The 13,786-nt window shown below is 46.8% G+C and overlaps 1 protein-coding gene across 1 annotated transcript in view; it reads right to left on the reverse strand.

The window, feature by feature from the left end:
- DYNC2I1 (dynein 2 intermediate chain 1) overlaps positions 1 to 13,786 on the reverse strand; it is a 134,514-nt gene that overhangs the window by 100,384 nt on the left and 20,344 nt on the right. The window contains exons 2-3 of the mRNA XM_082257423.1: positions 12,305 to 12,358; positions 3,829 to 4,288 (exon numbers count right to left, since the gene is read on the reverse strand). Of these exons, the coding sequence (XP_082113549.1) occupies positions 3,829 to 4,288; positions 12,305 to 12,358 (514 nt within the window). The remainder of the gene's footprint in view (positions 1 to 3,828; positions 4,289 to 12,304; positions 12,359 to 13,786) is intronic.

Consider the following 13,786-nt stretch of genomic DNA (forward strand, 5'->3'; position numbering starts at 1 on the left):
CTGATCGCTCTGAGTTTCAGTAAATTAATCGGCAGTCTGGGCTCTGCCAGAGTCCAGACCCCCTGCGAATAACTCCCCACCTGGACAGGCTGGCATCCGTGGAGACAAACTTCCAGGACAGGGGGAGAAGGATTTTTCCAGACGAAGCCCTGGAGAGCGAAGCCACCACTAGAGACCGTGGATCCTTGACCCATTTTACCAGAATCTCTTTAGCAGAGCTCGTGTGGAACTGTGCAAACAGACCATCTCGAGGGTGGACACATCAGGCCCAGCACACGCATTGAAGCCCGGAGGGATGACTGTCTGCTGAACAACAGAAGCTGAATTGCCTCCAGCAATGTCTGGAGTTTTTTCCGAGGAAGAAAACACTCTGGCTGAGGCCGAGTTCAGAGTCAGACCCAGATAGTCTGGTTTTTGTGGACAGAACCAAAGCAGACTACTGAATGTTCAGGATACAACCAAACTCCCTCAGAGTTTGCCGAGCAATCTCCAGTAGCCCATCAAAGAAGTCAGAGACTCCGCTTGCAGAAGTAGATAGTCCATGTACCCCAGTACCGCGATCCTCCTCTGACTCAAACATTGCCAGCACCGGCCCAACACTCCTGTTAAGAACTGAGGTGCAGAGGTGAGACCAAAGGTCAGCGCCACAGACTGATAACGCTCCTCGTCCATGGCAAAATGGAGGAAGCGCTGGCGACCAGCACATATTAAAATGTAGGCTTCCTTGATGTCAATAGAAGCGAGAAGAAATCCCCCTGAATTAGGGAAGTCACTACCATGTAAATGGACTTCATGCAAAACTTCTGTACTTGCACAGAGCAGCTTAGCCCCTTGAGGTCCAGAATTGAACATACCTTGCCTTCCTTCCTGGGGACTGTAAAGAGGTTTGAGTAAAAACCCCTGAAAATGTTCCGAAGTTGGAACCGGAACAATCACCTCTTGAAGTAACAAGTCTTGCACTGCCCCAAATTGACCCCGGACGCAATCTGGGGACAAGTGCAGGTTGGAAGGGAAAAAACGTTTCCGGAGGACAAGACTGAACAATCACGTAGCCTGACCTAATAAATTTGTTGACCCACTTGACCTGTACCAGGGAGATCCATGGATCTGGAAACCAGCTAAGACACCCCCCCCCCACCCCAGATACGGGTGAGGGTTCCCCTTCATGCAGGGGCAGCCTTGTCCGCAGGTCTGGAAGTGCCCACTCGTGGCTTACCAGACCAGGTCCTTTTGGAACCTCTAGTGGAGGCCCTGAATTTTGATCCTTTGTCTTGAGACCCTATGAGACAAAGAGGCCGCTTAGGAGCCGAGGAGAATGGCCCACGTCTATGACGGGGCTCCTTGCCCTTGGTACCCTGTGGAAGAAGAGTACTCTTCACCCTTGTGAAACACTTAACAATGTCATCCAAGGAAGCTCCAAACAGGTGATCCCCTACAAGAGGAAGATCAGATAAAGCCTTCTTAGAAGTCTAGCAAGCAGACCAGCATTTCAGCCCCACAATACGCCGAAGAACCACTGCTGATACAGACAGCCTAGAAATCAAAAAGGAGCTGCACCCAAAGAGGCATCACAGACAAACTGTAGCCCCTGGACCAACCGGTCCATCAGCTCCGCAAAGACTGGGGGAAGCTGTTCCACCTCCAGGTCCCGGCGTAAAAGCTTAGCCCACTCGGTCACTTGACACCAGGGCAATAGAAATTACAAGCCTAACTGCCGAACCAACCACAGCACACATATGGCGGGCCAGAGCATCCACCCTCTTATTAGCTGGACCGGTAAAGGGACTCCTCAACCGGGATGAAGGTAACCCTATTTGACCCAGAAACCAGCAAGTCCACTACAGGTGGGACTGTCCACCTTTAACACAATAAATCCTCATAAGGATACAGCAAGCAAAAAATGCCTAGCAACCATTGCGTTTTGGACAACCCCACTGTTTTGTGACAAGTTGTCAAGGTAAGCGGAAAGAGAAAAACTCTCGCCGCTTTGGAGGGCCCATTGGTTCCCAAGTGAACCGGTGTCTCTGACACGGCGTTAGCCGCAACCTTCATTCTTAAATTTTCACGTACTGACACAAACAGTGCATCCACCAGCGCCTATTTAAACGTGGCTAGAAGAGCAGTGGAATCATCCTCACTATCTGAGCACTCAGGGTGCGTGGACGCAGACCCAGTAGGGTCGCTATATACTGAGCTCACCCCGAAAACATAACAATCAGGGGAGGCCACAGACTGCGATCCTGCAAGGGGACGCCGGCCAAGGGGGCCACAAATCGAGTGCCTATTGGACCCCGCAAAAAAACAAGGGGGGCTCGCCCTCCGAGCCCTCAATAGAGGACATTATAGGACATAGCCCCCTTAAAAGAGCCCGTCCGCTGTGACGCGGACTCGCAGGCAGAGTACCGTCCCTAAAACAAGGCAGGTGCCCCACACAATAATGGCGGCAAGACTGTCATTAAAAATAAAGTGCCCCCACAGTGCCACCCGGTCCAAGGGAGGTGCCAAGCTAACCACATGGCCCAGCAGGCTGCAAGCCACTGCCTACATTTTTGTAGGGGCCCAGCCGCAAATTGCACAGATCCTCAGCCCAGCAGAAGTCCAAAGGAAGAGTGAGGACTTCAACTACACGCACTGTGGCCTTCCCCCAACAGCGACACCCCAACTCGGCTGTATGGCCAAGTAGGCGGCATAATGCTGCCTTGTAGGCTGCAAGCCACTGTCTAAATTTTTGAGGGCGCCCAGCTGCTAGGACGTGAGCCCCAGTGAATCCGACCACCCAGGGGCAGCAGAGGGGAAAGCGGATGCCCAAACAGGAGGCAGTGGCTTCAGCCACGCTCACAGGGGCCGCCTCACGAAGTTTCCGAGTAGGAGGCAGCAAAGCCGCGGCCTAAATTTTCGGCTGGATCCGGCCGCGTGAGGCCCGCGGATGCTAAACTATCCATTCATCCAGCCCAACAATCACTGCAGGGAGCCCAGAGGACATCCCTGCCCTAGTCCCCAACCCCCAGGATGGCAATATACCCTTGCTCAACCCCCCGTTGGGCACCAGGAAAACCCGGTCAGCCCCCCTTAAGAACATGTGGCAACAGCCAGCTCATATCCTCACCCAGGGAGGAGGGGGGGGTCCGAAAGACCCAAAGTTACCGCAAGTTTAGAGGGGCTGGAGGGGGGGGAAACCCGGGGGTCCGACCATCCCAAGAAGGAGCCCACGTCCACCCCAAAACTCTGCTGGGGTAGTGGGGGGGGGGGGGGAAGCTACTTACCACTCCAGGAACATTGTGGGCACCACTACGGACAGGGCGCTGCTCCATCGTAATGTGGGTGCTGTCAGCCAGGAGGAAGCGATGCAACTCTGGCCGAAGCCAAATCGTATGCGTCCTCGCAAGGCGTCTAACTCACAGACCAGCCCCCTCCAGTGGCCGGACCCGAAGGATCTATATTATCCAGTTCGTCACCCAGTCACACTTGATTGTAGTTCTCACAGGAACAAAATAAAAAGGAGGAAAGATATCAATTTAAAATGAAAAAATTGCCAGGACCAGAGATTACAGCAAGGAACTAGGTCCTTACTCCTGACTAGGCAGAAAAAAAAACAACTGAGTGCTTATAGCTGAGAGTGGGTGGATACCCCCTAGGACTGCCCATAGATGTAGTCAAGCTTTTTCCTGCCTAATGTCCTACTCCTGTAGGAGGCAGTATAAACCAATGGTCAAGAAGAATCCGTCAATGAACGAAAGAGGAATTATTGTTAGAGATCTAATGGATATTGTAAAATCAGAATGTATGGTGTACAGTCATCTTTAGAGTATACAAAGTACGTTTACTTACCCAGACTCTCTCTCACCATCCTCTCTTTCTTGATCAGCTCAGATGTCCCGTGTTCTTTTGCAGAATTTTCCCCTCTATAGGTTTTCTCTTTCATCCTTTCTTTCTCCCCAGTTCTGTGTCTTTCAGATATGTGAGGTCTTTCTGTATCTCTTAGTTTTTCCTTTTCCCTGCGATGCTCTCGAACTCTGTCCCTCTCTCTATCAGCATGTCTGTCACTCTCAGGATAATTGTCTCTCTCTCCCCTCTCTTTGTCAGAATTTCCATGTCTCTCTCCCCTCTCTTTGTCTGGATTTCTAGGTCTCTCTCTTCTTTCCGTTTGCCTGCCACTCTCATTGTGTCGGTCTCTTTTTTCTTTCCGTTCAGACTTCTGTCTGCGGTCTGCATGCTCATCTCCATCTTCCTCTCTTTGAGGTCTCCTTTCTTTAGGTCTCTTTTCATTAGAAGATTCAGACTGCATAGTCTAAAGAAAAAAAGCATTTGTCAGAGTTAACAAACACAGTAACAGTAATGGACATACACACGCAAAGAATTGAAATAATAAGAAGTGCATTCTCTGTAATGAGATTGGCAAAAAGAAAACCAATAACCTGACTGTTATTTGGATATTTTATAGCCTTGGCCTTTACCTATACAGATTCCTGGAAATAAAACAAAAAACACAGCATATCATGCCACTTGCAACAACCCAAACCTAAAATAATAGTTAACATTTTGCAATATTCTATAGTTATAAAAAAAAGTTATAGCTGTCTAACAGGACAAAATAAAGCAGTATTCAACCCAAAAGCAAACATTTTATTATATTGCAGCTTACCAACTCTTAATGTGATGGATGCATTACTTTCCCTTTTTAGGCTTTCTTTCTTCCATTTCATCTGGTAATCCTGCCAACAAGTCTGTTGTTCTTCAGCACCAGCTCTCCAGCAGAATGGATCAGTTTACATGGATGAGACAAACCAATTAACACTGGCAGGGTTGAATAAAATGGCCAGCTTTTATGTATTAATAAAAAAACTTTTATCCCAAAAGGAAGAAAATAACAGTTTGCTGTAACTGCGTATAAAGTGTGAGCTGGAGTTTGGCTTCAATTTGTTAGTGTATCTTAATCAGTTAATACATTTAACACTGCCACCCCTACCCCCCACCCTGAAGCTGACATTGATGCAGTCTGCTGTGCCTTCTTTGCTCATTCCTCCAGTGTTGCTTCTCACTAATACAGTGGTGTGGAGGTGTGTTACTGGCCAGATTACCAGGTGAAAAACAGAGGGAAAAGGCCAAAGAAAAGAAATTAACCCTAATACAGTAACCACATCTAATGATTGGTAAACTTTAATAATAAATTTTTGGTTTTGGGTTTATTACCGCTTTAACTGAAGTTTGATTTACATTTCAGCTTAAAATGCTCCAAATATATAAGCAATCTATATAGCAAGCCACTGCAGAGAGACAATATGCAAATCAGATCTCAGCCAGTCTTGTCTCATCTTCTCACATGCCGTTGATTAGAGAGGACCACACATCAGGTTTGACCTGATATTTAACCTTCAGTACAGGGTCTTCGGTAAAAAAAAAAAATGAAACCTACCGTAAACAGGACAATCAGTCCACATGCACCTTGCTGCAGACTGGTGGTAGGCTTCCCATCTTCACCAATCAGCTGTCATAATGACTGCCAAGGAGCTCCAAGACTACCAATGTTTGAAGCTCCTCATACATCTTCAGGGTATGGCCCATGTCTCACTTGTGATCCTGCCACTGGTGATGGATCACTAGACAGGGTAGAGAAACAAATTAACTGTTTCTACAGCATTGTTCACTCATTGTTCTTCAGTGCTCTGCGCTGTTCCTGTATTTACCATGCTTAAGTCCTTATCCCCTTCATGCTGACAGTACGCATATATGCAGCCTCACTGTACGGGGCTTTTTTTACACGTATCTATTTTTGTGCTGAAAGTGCACCGCACAGCCGCTTGTCAGCGCTTTGGGGTCCAGGATTGGATGCACCTTGCCTTCCTTCCTGAGAACTGTAAACAGGTTTGAGTAAAAACCCTGAAAACATTGTTGTGAAAAGTGATGTCGGAACTGGGACAATCACTCCTTGAAGTAACAGGTCTTGTACAGCCCTAAACAGACCCTGTAAGCGGTCCAGGGACAGGCACAAGAAGGAAAGAATCTTGCCGGGGGGTAAGAGCGAAACTCAATCTTATAGCCAGACCGTATGACTTTGTGGACCTACTTGTCTTGTACCAGGGAAGTCCATGGGTCCGGAAACCAGTTAAGATTTCCCCCCAGCCCTGATACGGGTGAGGGCGCACCCGCATGCTGAAAGAGCCTCATCCGAGTCTGGAGAAGCCCACACTCGACTTGCCAGACCAAGTTCGCTTGGATCCACCAGAGGAGGCCCTGAATGGCTTTGATCCCTTGGCAGTCGCCCCTGAGGGACGAAAAAACTTCTTTTGAGCCGAGAAGGATGGCCCACGTCTACGATGAGGGTCCTTGACCTTAGTAGCCTGCAGAAGAAAGGTACTCTTTCCATATGAGACTCTTAATGATGTCATCCAGGGTAGCTCCTTGAAAAGGGAGATCAGTTGAGACCTTTTTAGAAGTCTGGTCCGCAGACCAGCATTTGAGCCAAAAAAATACGCCGAAGGATCACTGCTGAATCAGAGAGCCTAGCGACTAGGGGAGCCGCATCTAAAGAGGCATCACAGATAAATTGCAGCCCCTGGACCAACTGGTCTGCCAGCTCAGCAAAGGTAGGGGGAGCTGCTCCCCCTCCAGGTCACAGGGTCAAAGTTTGCGACACCAGTGCAATGGTAAATACCGGCCTCAGTGCCGAACCAGCCAGGGTGTACATATTGCGGGCCACAGCCTCCGCCTTCCTGTCAGCTGCGTCCTTAAAGGCCGGGAACTCATGGTTGCATTGTTCAATTTGGAGACCAGAGGGTCCACCCCCAGTGGAACAGTCCACTTTTTAAAAAAAGGACTCCTCATAGGGGTACCGCATAGAAAATTTCGCTTAGGGACCACAAGGGGACGTTTTAGCAGTTCCTGCTCTTTAGCGACATTTCTGTCAAAATAGACATGGAAAAGGGAACCAACGCCTCCTTGCGTCCTCCATTTTTAAGGTCTCATGCACAGATACAATCAGTGCATCCACCATCGCCTTTTCATGCGCGGTTGCAGAAGTGGAGGAATCATCCTCACTATCTGAGAATTCAAGCGCGTGGTCCCAGCAGAGTGTCCCACGTCTGCGGCAGGCGAATCAGATTCAGGATCTGAGAAGACAGATGAGGCAGGGGAAGGCAGGGGACACTTTTTGCTAGCCCGTCACCCAAAAACCACCTCCACCTAGGACACAAAGGACTCCAGGACCGCCGTCAGTGCATCGATGGATGGTTGAGACCCGGAGGGCCCCGGAGCCTCTGAGAGGGGATCAGGTGGGGAAATGTGCTCCAAAGACTCCATGAGTCGACAGGAGGACCCCACAAGAAAAGGTGTAAAAACACTGCTAAGGGACACCCCCACCGCTAAGGCAGCACCACTGAGTCGCCAGTAACAGAGCACCTAATTGATCCTCAGCAAAGAGGGGGAGGACCCCACCAGACTCGCCACCCAGCAGAAACAGGTACCTGCAGCCACCAGGATAATCTGCACTTCACATGCGGCGATTAGGAAGTATAAAGATCCAGAAGTAAGCACCAAGGAATTAGGAGGGGCGTCCACTGCCAAAATCCCCGCTCCACTGTAATGGCCGCTGCTAATTTCAATGGCAAACAACCTTAGCAAAATGGCTACCGGACTACACAAACATGGCCGCTGTGCATTGAGCACACAGACTACAGCAAAATGGCGGCACCATGAAGCTCCCAGAAATCAGGAGGGATCCCTAGGCCTCAGAAAATGGGACATGCAGGAGCCCCCATTGCCAGCACAGCACCCTGCCCCCACCCCAGGCAGTGGACCAGGCCACCTCACAGCCCTAATGTCAGCAAAGGTGGGGGGAGGATGGGAGGCGATATGGCCCACCAGGACCACCAGACTGATGAGGGGGGTGCCTAACGGGAAGGAGGGGCACCCAGGGGTCTGACGTCCCATGGAGGGGCCCACGTCCACCCCAAAACCCTCCAGGGGGACAGTCACTTACCATACCGGTCGTATGCAACCTTGTTAGGTCAGGTCAGCCCCGTCCGGTGGGGCTATGTTGTGACTGACCTAGCGTGGAGCTGAGGTCTGTGTGCGCTTGCTGGTCAGACTGGGGTGACCACTGGATCTAGATTATCCAGCCCGTTGCCCAGTCCGGCAGTTAGATTGTAGATCTCACGGGAAAGAAAAATTCTATCTAAAAAGAAAAAAAAAATGTCAGGACCAGAGATATGAGAGAGAGATATGAGAGAGAGATATGAGAGAGAGATATAAGAGAGAGAGATAAGAGAGAGAGATAAGAGATAGAGAGATAGATAGATAGAGAGAGAGAGAGAGAGAGAGAGAGAGAGATAGAGAGATAGAGAGAGAGAGAGATAGAGAGATAGAGAGATAGAGAGATAGAGAGATAGAGAGAGAGAGAATACCCCCTTTTTTTCTGCCTAGTGTCCTACTCCTGTAAGCGATATCCATTACCATTTAACCCCAAATGAAAGCCCATATGATCCTGAAAAAAACAAGGTATAATCCAGCTGGATACACAAAGTAGTTGTGATGATATGTACAGGTTTTTTTAAGACAAGTCAAAGTTGAAAAATTGTGCTTAGGCATTAACATTTGTTCTACCCTTAGGCTCTAAGGGGTTAAAAAACAAAAAAAAAATAAATGTATGCAGCAAGTTCCAGTAAGTGCCATTGACATATCTTAAGAGAAGACTATGTTGTGCAGTGAATGTTCACCCAGATATCTTCAGCTGTCAAGTGTGGCCCCATCTGGTGTGGTGACTAACTGGCTGGAACAGCAAGGTGTCTTTACTATGCTGAAGAGAAAACTTCCTTGCCAGCAAGGGAATGATATCGCGGAAACAAGCAAGTCTTTTCCTGCCCTCTGTGGTGATTTGTAGTCAGGGACTAAAGCAGCTGAACCCAGAAATGCTCCATGTTTCTTTCACATGCTTTCTGAGGTAGGAAAAAAAACGCGTGGGCTGAATGTTTCTCCACTCCACCATATCAAACTCATCGATGTGGCTGGCGATACTGTACTCTAATGTAGCTCCCCCATAACAAAAGATATAAAGTGCCAATAGTGCATTATCCTTTTAAAAAAACTTTATCAAAAAAGAAACACACTTACATGGCAAATGGAAGGAATTGGGCATAAACAATGGTTCCAAGTGTACTGAACTTGACCGCCTGCAGTGCGGAACAAGTGGTGTGGCGTGACGGCATGGCTACTCCCCCCGACGCATTTCTCCTTATCAGGCTTCAGCTGGGACCGGAGCCGCTCAGTATGCCCAGTTCCTTCCATATGCCATGTAAGTGTGTTTCTTTTTTAATAAAGTTTTTTTAAAAGGATAATGCACTATTGGCACTTTATATCTTTTGTTATGGGGGAGCTACATTAGAGTGCAGTATCGCCAGCCACATCAATGAGTTGGATATGGTGGAGTGGAGAAACATTCAGCCCACGCATTGAAGCCGCCATTGGATACCCTCTATCTGGTGCATCCGTATAAACAACAGTGGTTTATGCCTACCCTCTACATACTTCTGGTAAGAAGTTTGCACTACCACCAAGGTGTCACTTCACTTGATTTCATTTGTTCACGTGTGGAAAGTGCCTATTCACCAATAAGGCTCACTGTTTAGTGTTATCTGGTAAGAGGCTATTTCTTCTGTTTCACCCTCACATATCGGTCTAAGATTAGCAAGATTGAAGATCCACTATTGATGGAAGCTTGATCTTTGGCTATTTGAGATTATCTGGATCAATTGGAGGACTTTATATATATTTTTTCACGATTGTTATAAATTATATGTTTTTGCATAAAGAATTTTCACATATGGTTTTTCACACTGTATGAAGATCACCATAATATTTGGATCATCCCAGATGTCATATGTTTAATATTTATGATAGTGCACTCAACAAAATACTTTTTTTCAAATATAAGGACACTTACCTGTCCAGGGATCCCACGATGTCGGCACCCCAATGCGATCCGTTCATCGGCTCTGGCATCCTTACTAAGGGAAACAGGAAGTAAAGCCCTGCAGCTTCACAGCCTGTTTCCTGCTGCGCATGCGCGAGTCGCACTGCGCTTTCTGAATGTGCTAGTATGCATCGTGCAGGAGCCGCCATTCACGGCACAGGGCTCTGAAGGAACGGCACAGGCAGTTTCTTCAGAGTGCATGCGCCAGTTATGTCACTGTCTGCATGTAAAATAACGCCCGTTTAGGCTATATTTACACTACCTATAGGTTAAAGTCAGTAAAAGTCAGTAAAGGAACTTCCTCTTTAAGGTGAATGGTATGCAGTCATTGCATACCATTCAATGACTAGTAGTCATCCATGCAGGGTACTGTGGTAGTCTGGTTGATAAATAGAAGACTTTGAGTTCTTCCTAGATTGGTGAGTTATGACTGACCTGGAATTTTAGAGTTTTAAGGAGTTTTTGGTAGGTAAAACCCTCCAAACCCTGATTACAGGGACTTTGGTCCTGAAAGGGTTAACCCATATGCCTCAGAGTCCAGAAAAGGAAGAGGAAACAAGTCAACCAACAGCAGGCGGTGAGAGTGAGCTGGACACACGTGAGTGAGCAGGGTGAACTGACTTTAGGACTGATATACAGTTGCTGAGCTTTGAAATTCTCCCCTTTAGGACACCTAAAGCCAACAAAAAACTTCCAAATCCCAGAGTGGGACTGGTATGGTGGCAGTGAACCATTAATATGTTTTTGCAATTTGACCCAAAGTATGGACAACTTGTGGTGTTTTTTGTTTGCTGAAGACAAACAGTTTTCTGTTTTTCCTGTTTTTTTTTTTAAATAAAAAGGACTGTTTGCTTTTACCAAACATGCTTGGCTAATGATCTCATGCCCTCTGTATGACAGTGATATTTGCCACTCACACATCTAGTTACCAAAGAAATTAAGCTCCCATGATGCAACAATATTCCCCTATTCTGCCTTACATAAGTTGTGTTGTCCATAAACTTTTTTTGTAGGTGACTGCTACTGGGCTAGCTGACTGGCTTTACCATTGTGAGGCCAACCCAACAATAAAATGTGTTCCAGCAAGGTTATTTATTTAAAGCAGAACTATACTCGCCTTCTCTCCAGCACGGCAATGTCCCAGAGATCCCCCTGGGCCGCTGACATCTTCAACCTGGCAGCTTCCAGGTATTCAATGCCTGCCCATTTTTACTGGCTGGGCTGGGAGGACATCACTCCTGCACATGCGCAAGAGTTCAGTCATCTCGGCAATGCCAAAATTTTACATTGTGCTGAGCGTGCGCAGCTCAGTGTAGAGTTCGGGCAGGCAGGTAAGTAACTTAAATGCAGAAAAGACATAGCAAGATTGATTTACTAAAACTGGAGAGTGCAAAATCTGGTGCAGCGCTGCACAGAAATCTACTTCCGGGTTTTATTGTCAAAGCTTGAAGCGGTGTTCCAGCCTCCCCCCTCTCCCCCTCCAAAAATTAAAAGTGAGCAGCTACACATACTATAGCTGCTGACTTTTAATACTAGGACACATACCTGTCCTGGAGTCCAGCAATGTCGGCACAGCAGCCGATGTTTCCATCGGCTGTCGGGTGCTGCCACCACCATTGCCGGTGAGGGAACCCGACAGTAAAGCCTTGCGGCTTCACGGGCGGGTCCCTAATGCGAATGCGCAAAGCCTCCCCCCTGAAAGGTGCCAAAAATGTGGCACCGGAGAGGGGAAGGAAGCAAATGAGCGGAAGTTCCACTTTTAGGTGGAACTCCGCTTTAAATGAACAAGCGGAAAAAAGAAGCTAATTGGCTGCCATGCACAACTGCACAAGATTTTGCACTCTTCAGTTTTAGTAAATCAACTTCAGCATGTCTCTTCTGCAATAAAATCCTGGCTGTTTGCAATTTTCTTTTTTTTTTTTTAGGTTAAAGTTATTTTTAATGAACAACTGGATCTCCTCCCACTGACTAAGAACAAAAACAAAGTTTGCAGACCAAGCAGCTGTCTGATTTAGACTTGTCCTAGAGCTACAAGCTGACAGACAACAGACTAATAAATTGGAAGTCTACCTATTTCAGGCATGAAAATACTGCAATGTCACAGAATTATGACATTCTTATAAGTAATATTCGGTCCTTTTGCGGTCTCCTAGGTTACAGCTTTCCACACTGTCAGGCTCTGCTGATAATGTCATGCCTCACCGATGGCCATTTGTTTTCGCACTGTACATAGCAAACTTCAAGAACGGTGAGGAGTAAATCCAAATCAATGGCAGTCTGAAGAGCAGAGCTATAATAAAACAAATCTAATACAGCATGGAGATGACAAGTCTACATAACCTTTAAGTGCCTCTCCAGCTCATCTGTCGTCCAGGTGTCCTCCTTTGATTTATGCTAAAGAAAAGAAAAATGAAGTAAACAGCAAGTAGGGCATGCGATTATAAACTGTTTATTATTATCAAATAAAAGGAATGACTAAACTAAACATAAAAACAAAAAACACGTAAAATTCCAAATGCTAACCACAACATAGAAAGTCATCCACAGCTCTGCCCCAAGCTACATCACCCTCATCATCTCAAAATAGCACTCAAATTGTCCTCTTTGCTCCTCTCAAGACTCGCCCTCTTGTCCCCTATACAGTTCTTTCCATGTTCTTCTCCAGAGCGTTGATCTTCCTCTGTAATTCCATACCCCACTTTATCCAACTATCTCCTACTTTGGCTACCTTCAGGCGATCCTTGGCAATTCATCTCTTTAGGGAAGCCCACCCCACCTCTACCTAACACCTAGAATTTTACTTTTCCTTAAACTTCACCCACAATCAATAACCTCCCTTTAGTTTGAAAGGTGTCACGAGTCAGGCCTTCTGACCCCTCACGTATTGAATTGTAGTGTAACTGTACTGTCACCCATAATATTTTAAAGTGCTGCACAAACAATTTGTACCATATACATTTTATAACAGCAACTATTACCTCTTGTTGGACTTTAAGCTTATTCTTGGGTACCCATTTACAGTATGTTTAAATACGGAGTCTTTTTCTAGAACCGATTGAGAGAGAACTGTTTGCTTTGAAATCTGTCTCACCAAACTGTTAAGCTTTCTGCATTGGATCATTTGAAAAAGCACAGAAATGCTAGTGACTCTTAATGTGAATGTAAAAGGTTTGTGTTTTTTTTTTTGTTTTTTGTTTTTTCAAATAACATGTCATTACCTGCTCTGTGCAAGGGTTCTGCACAGAGCAGCCCAGATCCTCCTTTTCTGGGGTGGCCCAGCGTCGCTCCTCGCTGCTCCTCTTCATCAGGTGCCCCCAATGAGGACCTAAGACACCGGCTAGAGCCGCTGGGCTCTTGCTCATCGCTGGAACGATGGGGTTCGGGTAAGAAAAAAAGGGGGGGCTCTAGGGGCAGCTGAAGCAGAAAAGGTTTTTCACCTTAATGTATAGAATGCATTAAGGTGCAAAAACCATGAGACTTTACAGCTCTTTTAAGGCAGGTATACAAGGCCTGAAAATAATCTGCTTTGGCAGGAACCAGTTAAAAATTCGCTCTGTGTGTACCGCTGTCTGTTTGAAAGTCTCCTCTGTCAGAATACAATAGCAGAGCCCTGCATCCACATCCTTGTGTGGATCTGTCAGGTTTTTTTTTTTTTCATTCAACTGGCTAATTAAACAGACAGAAAAACTCACCGTTGTATCCAGATTTAGGCAGGCCTCATTTTTTATGATCAGACACTTGGAGCTGGATGAAGGAATCCCCCCCTGCTGTGCCATTGTATTATGACAGCGGGACTACCCTGTCCAAGACCCTTAAAAAACT

This window comes from Pelophylax lessonae, assembly GCF_965119305.1.
Source record: "Pelophylax lessonae genome assembly, chromosome: 5".
In the NCBI taxonomy this organism is placed as follows: Eukaryota; Metazoa; Chordata; class Amphibia; order Anura; family Ranidae; genus Pelophylax; species Pelophylax lessonae.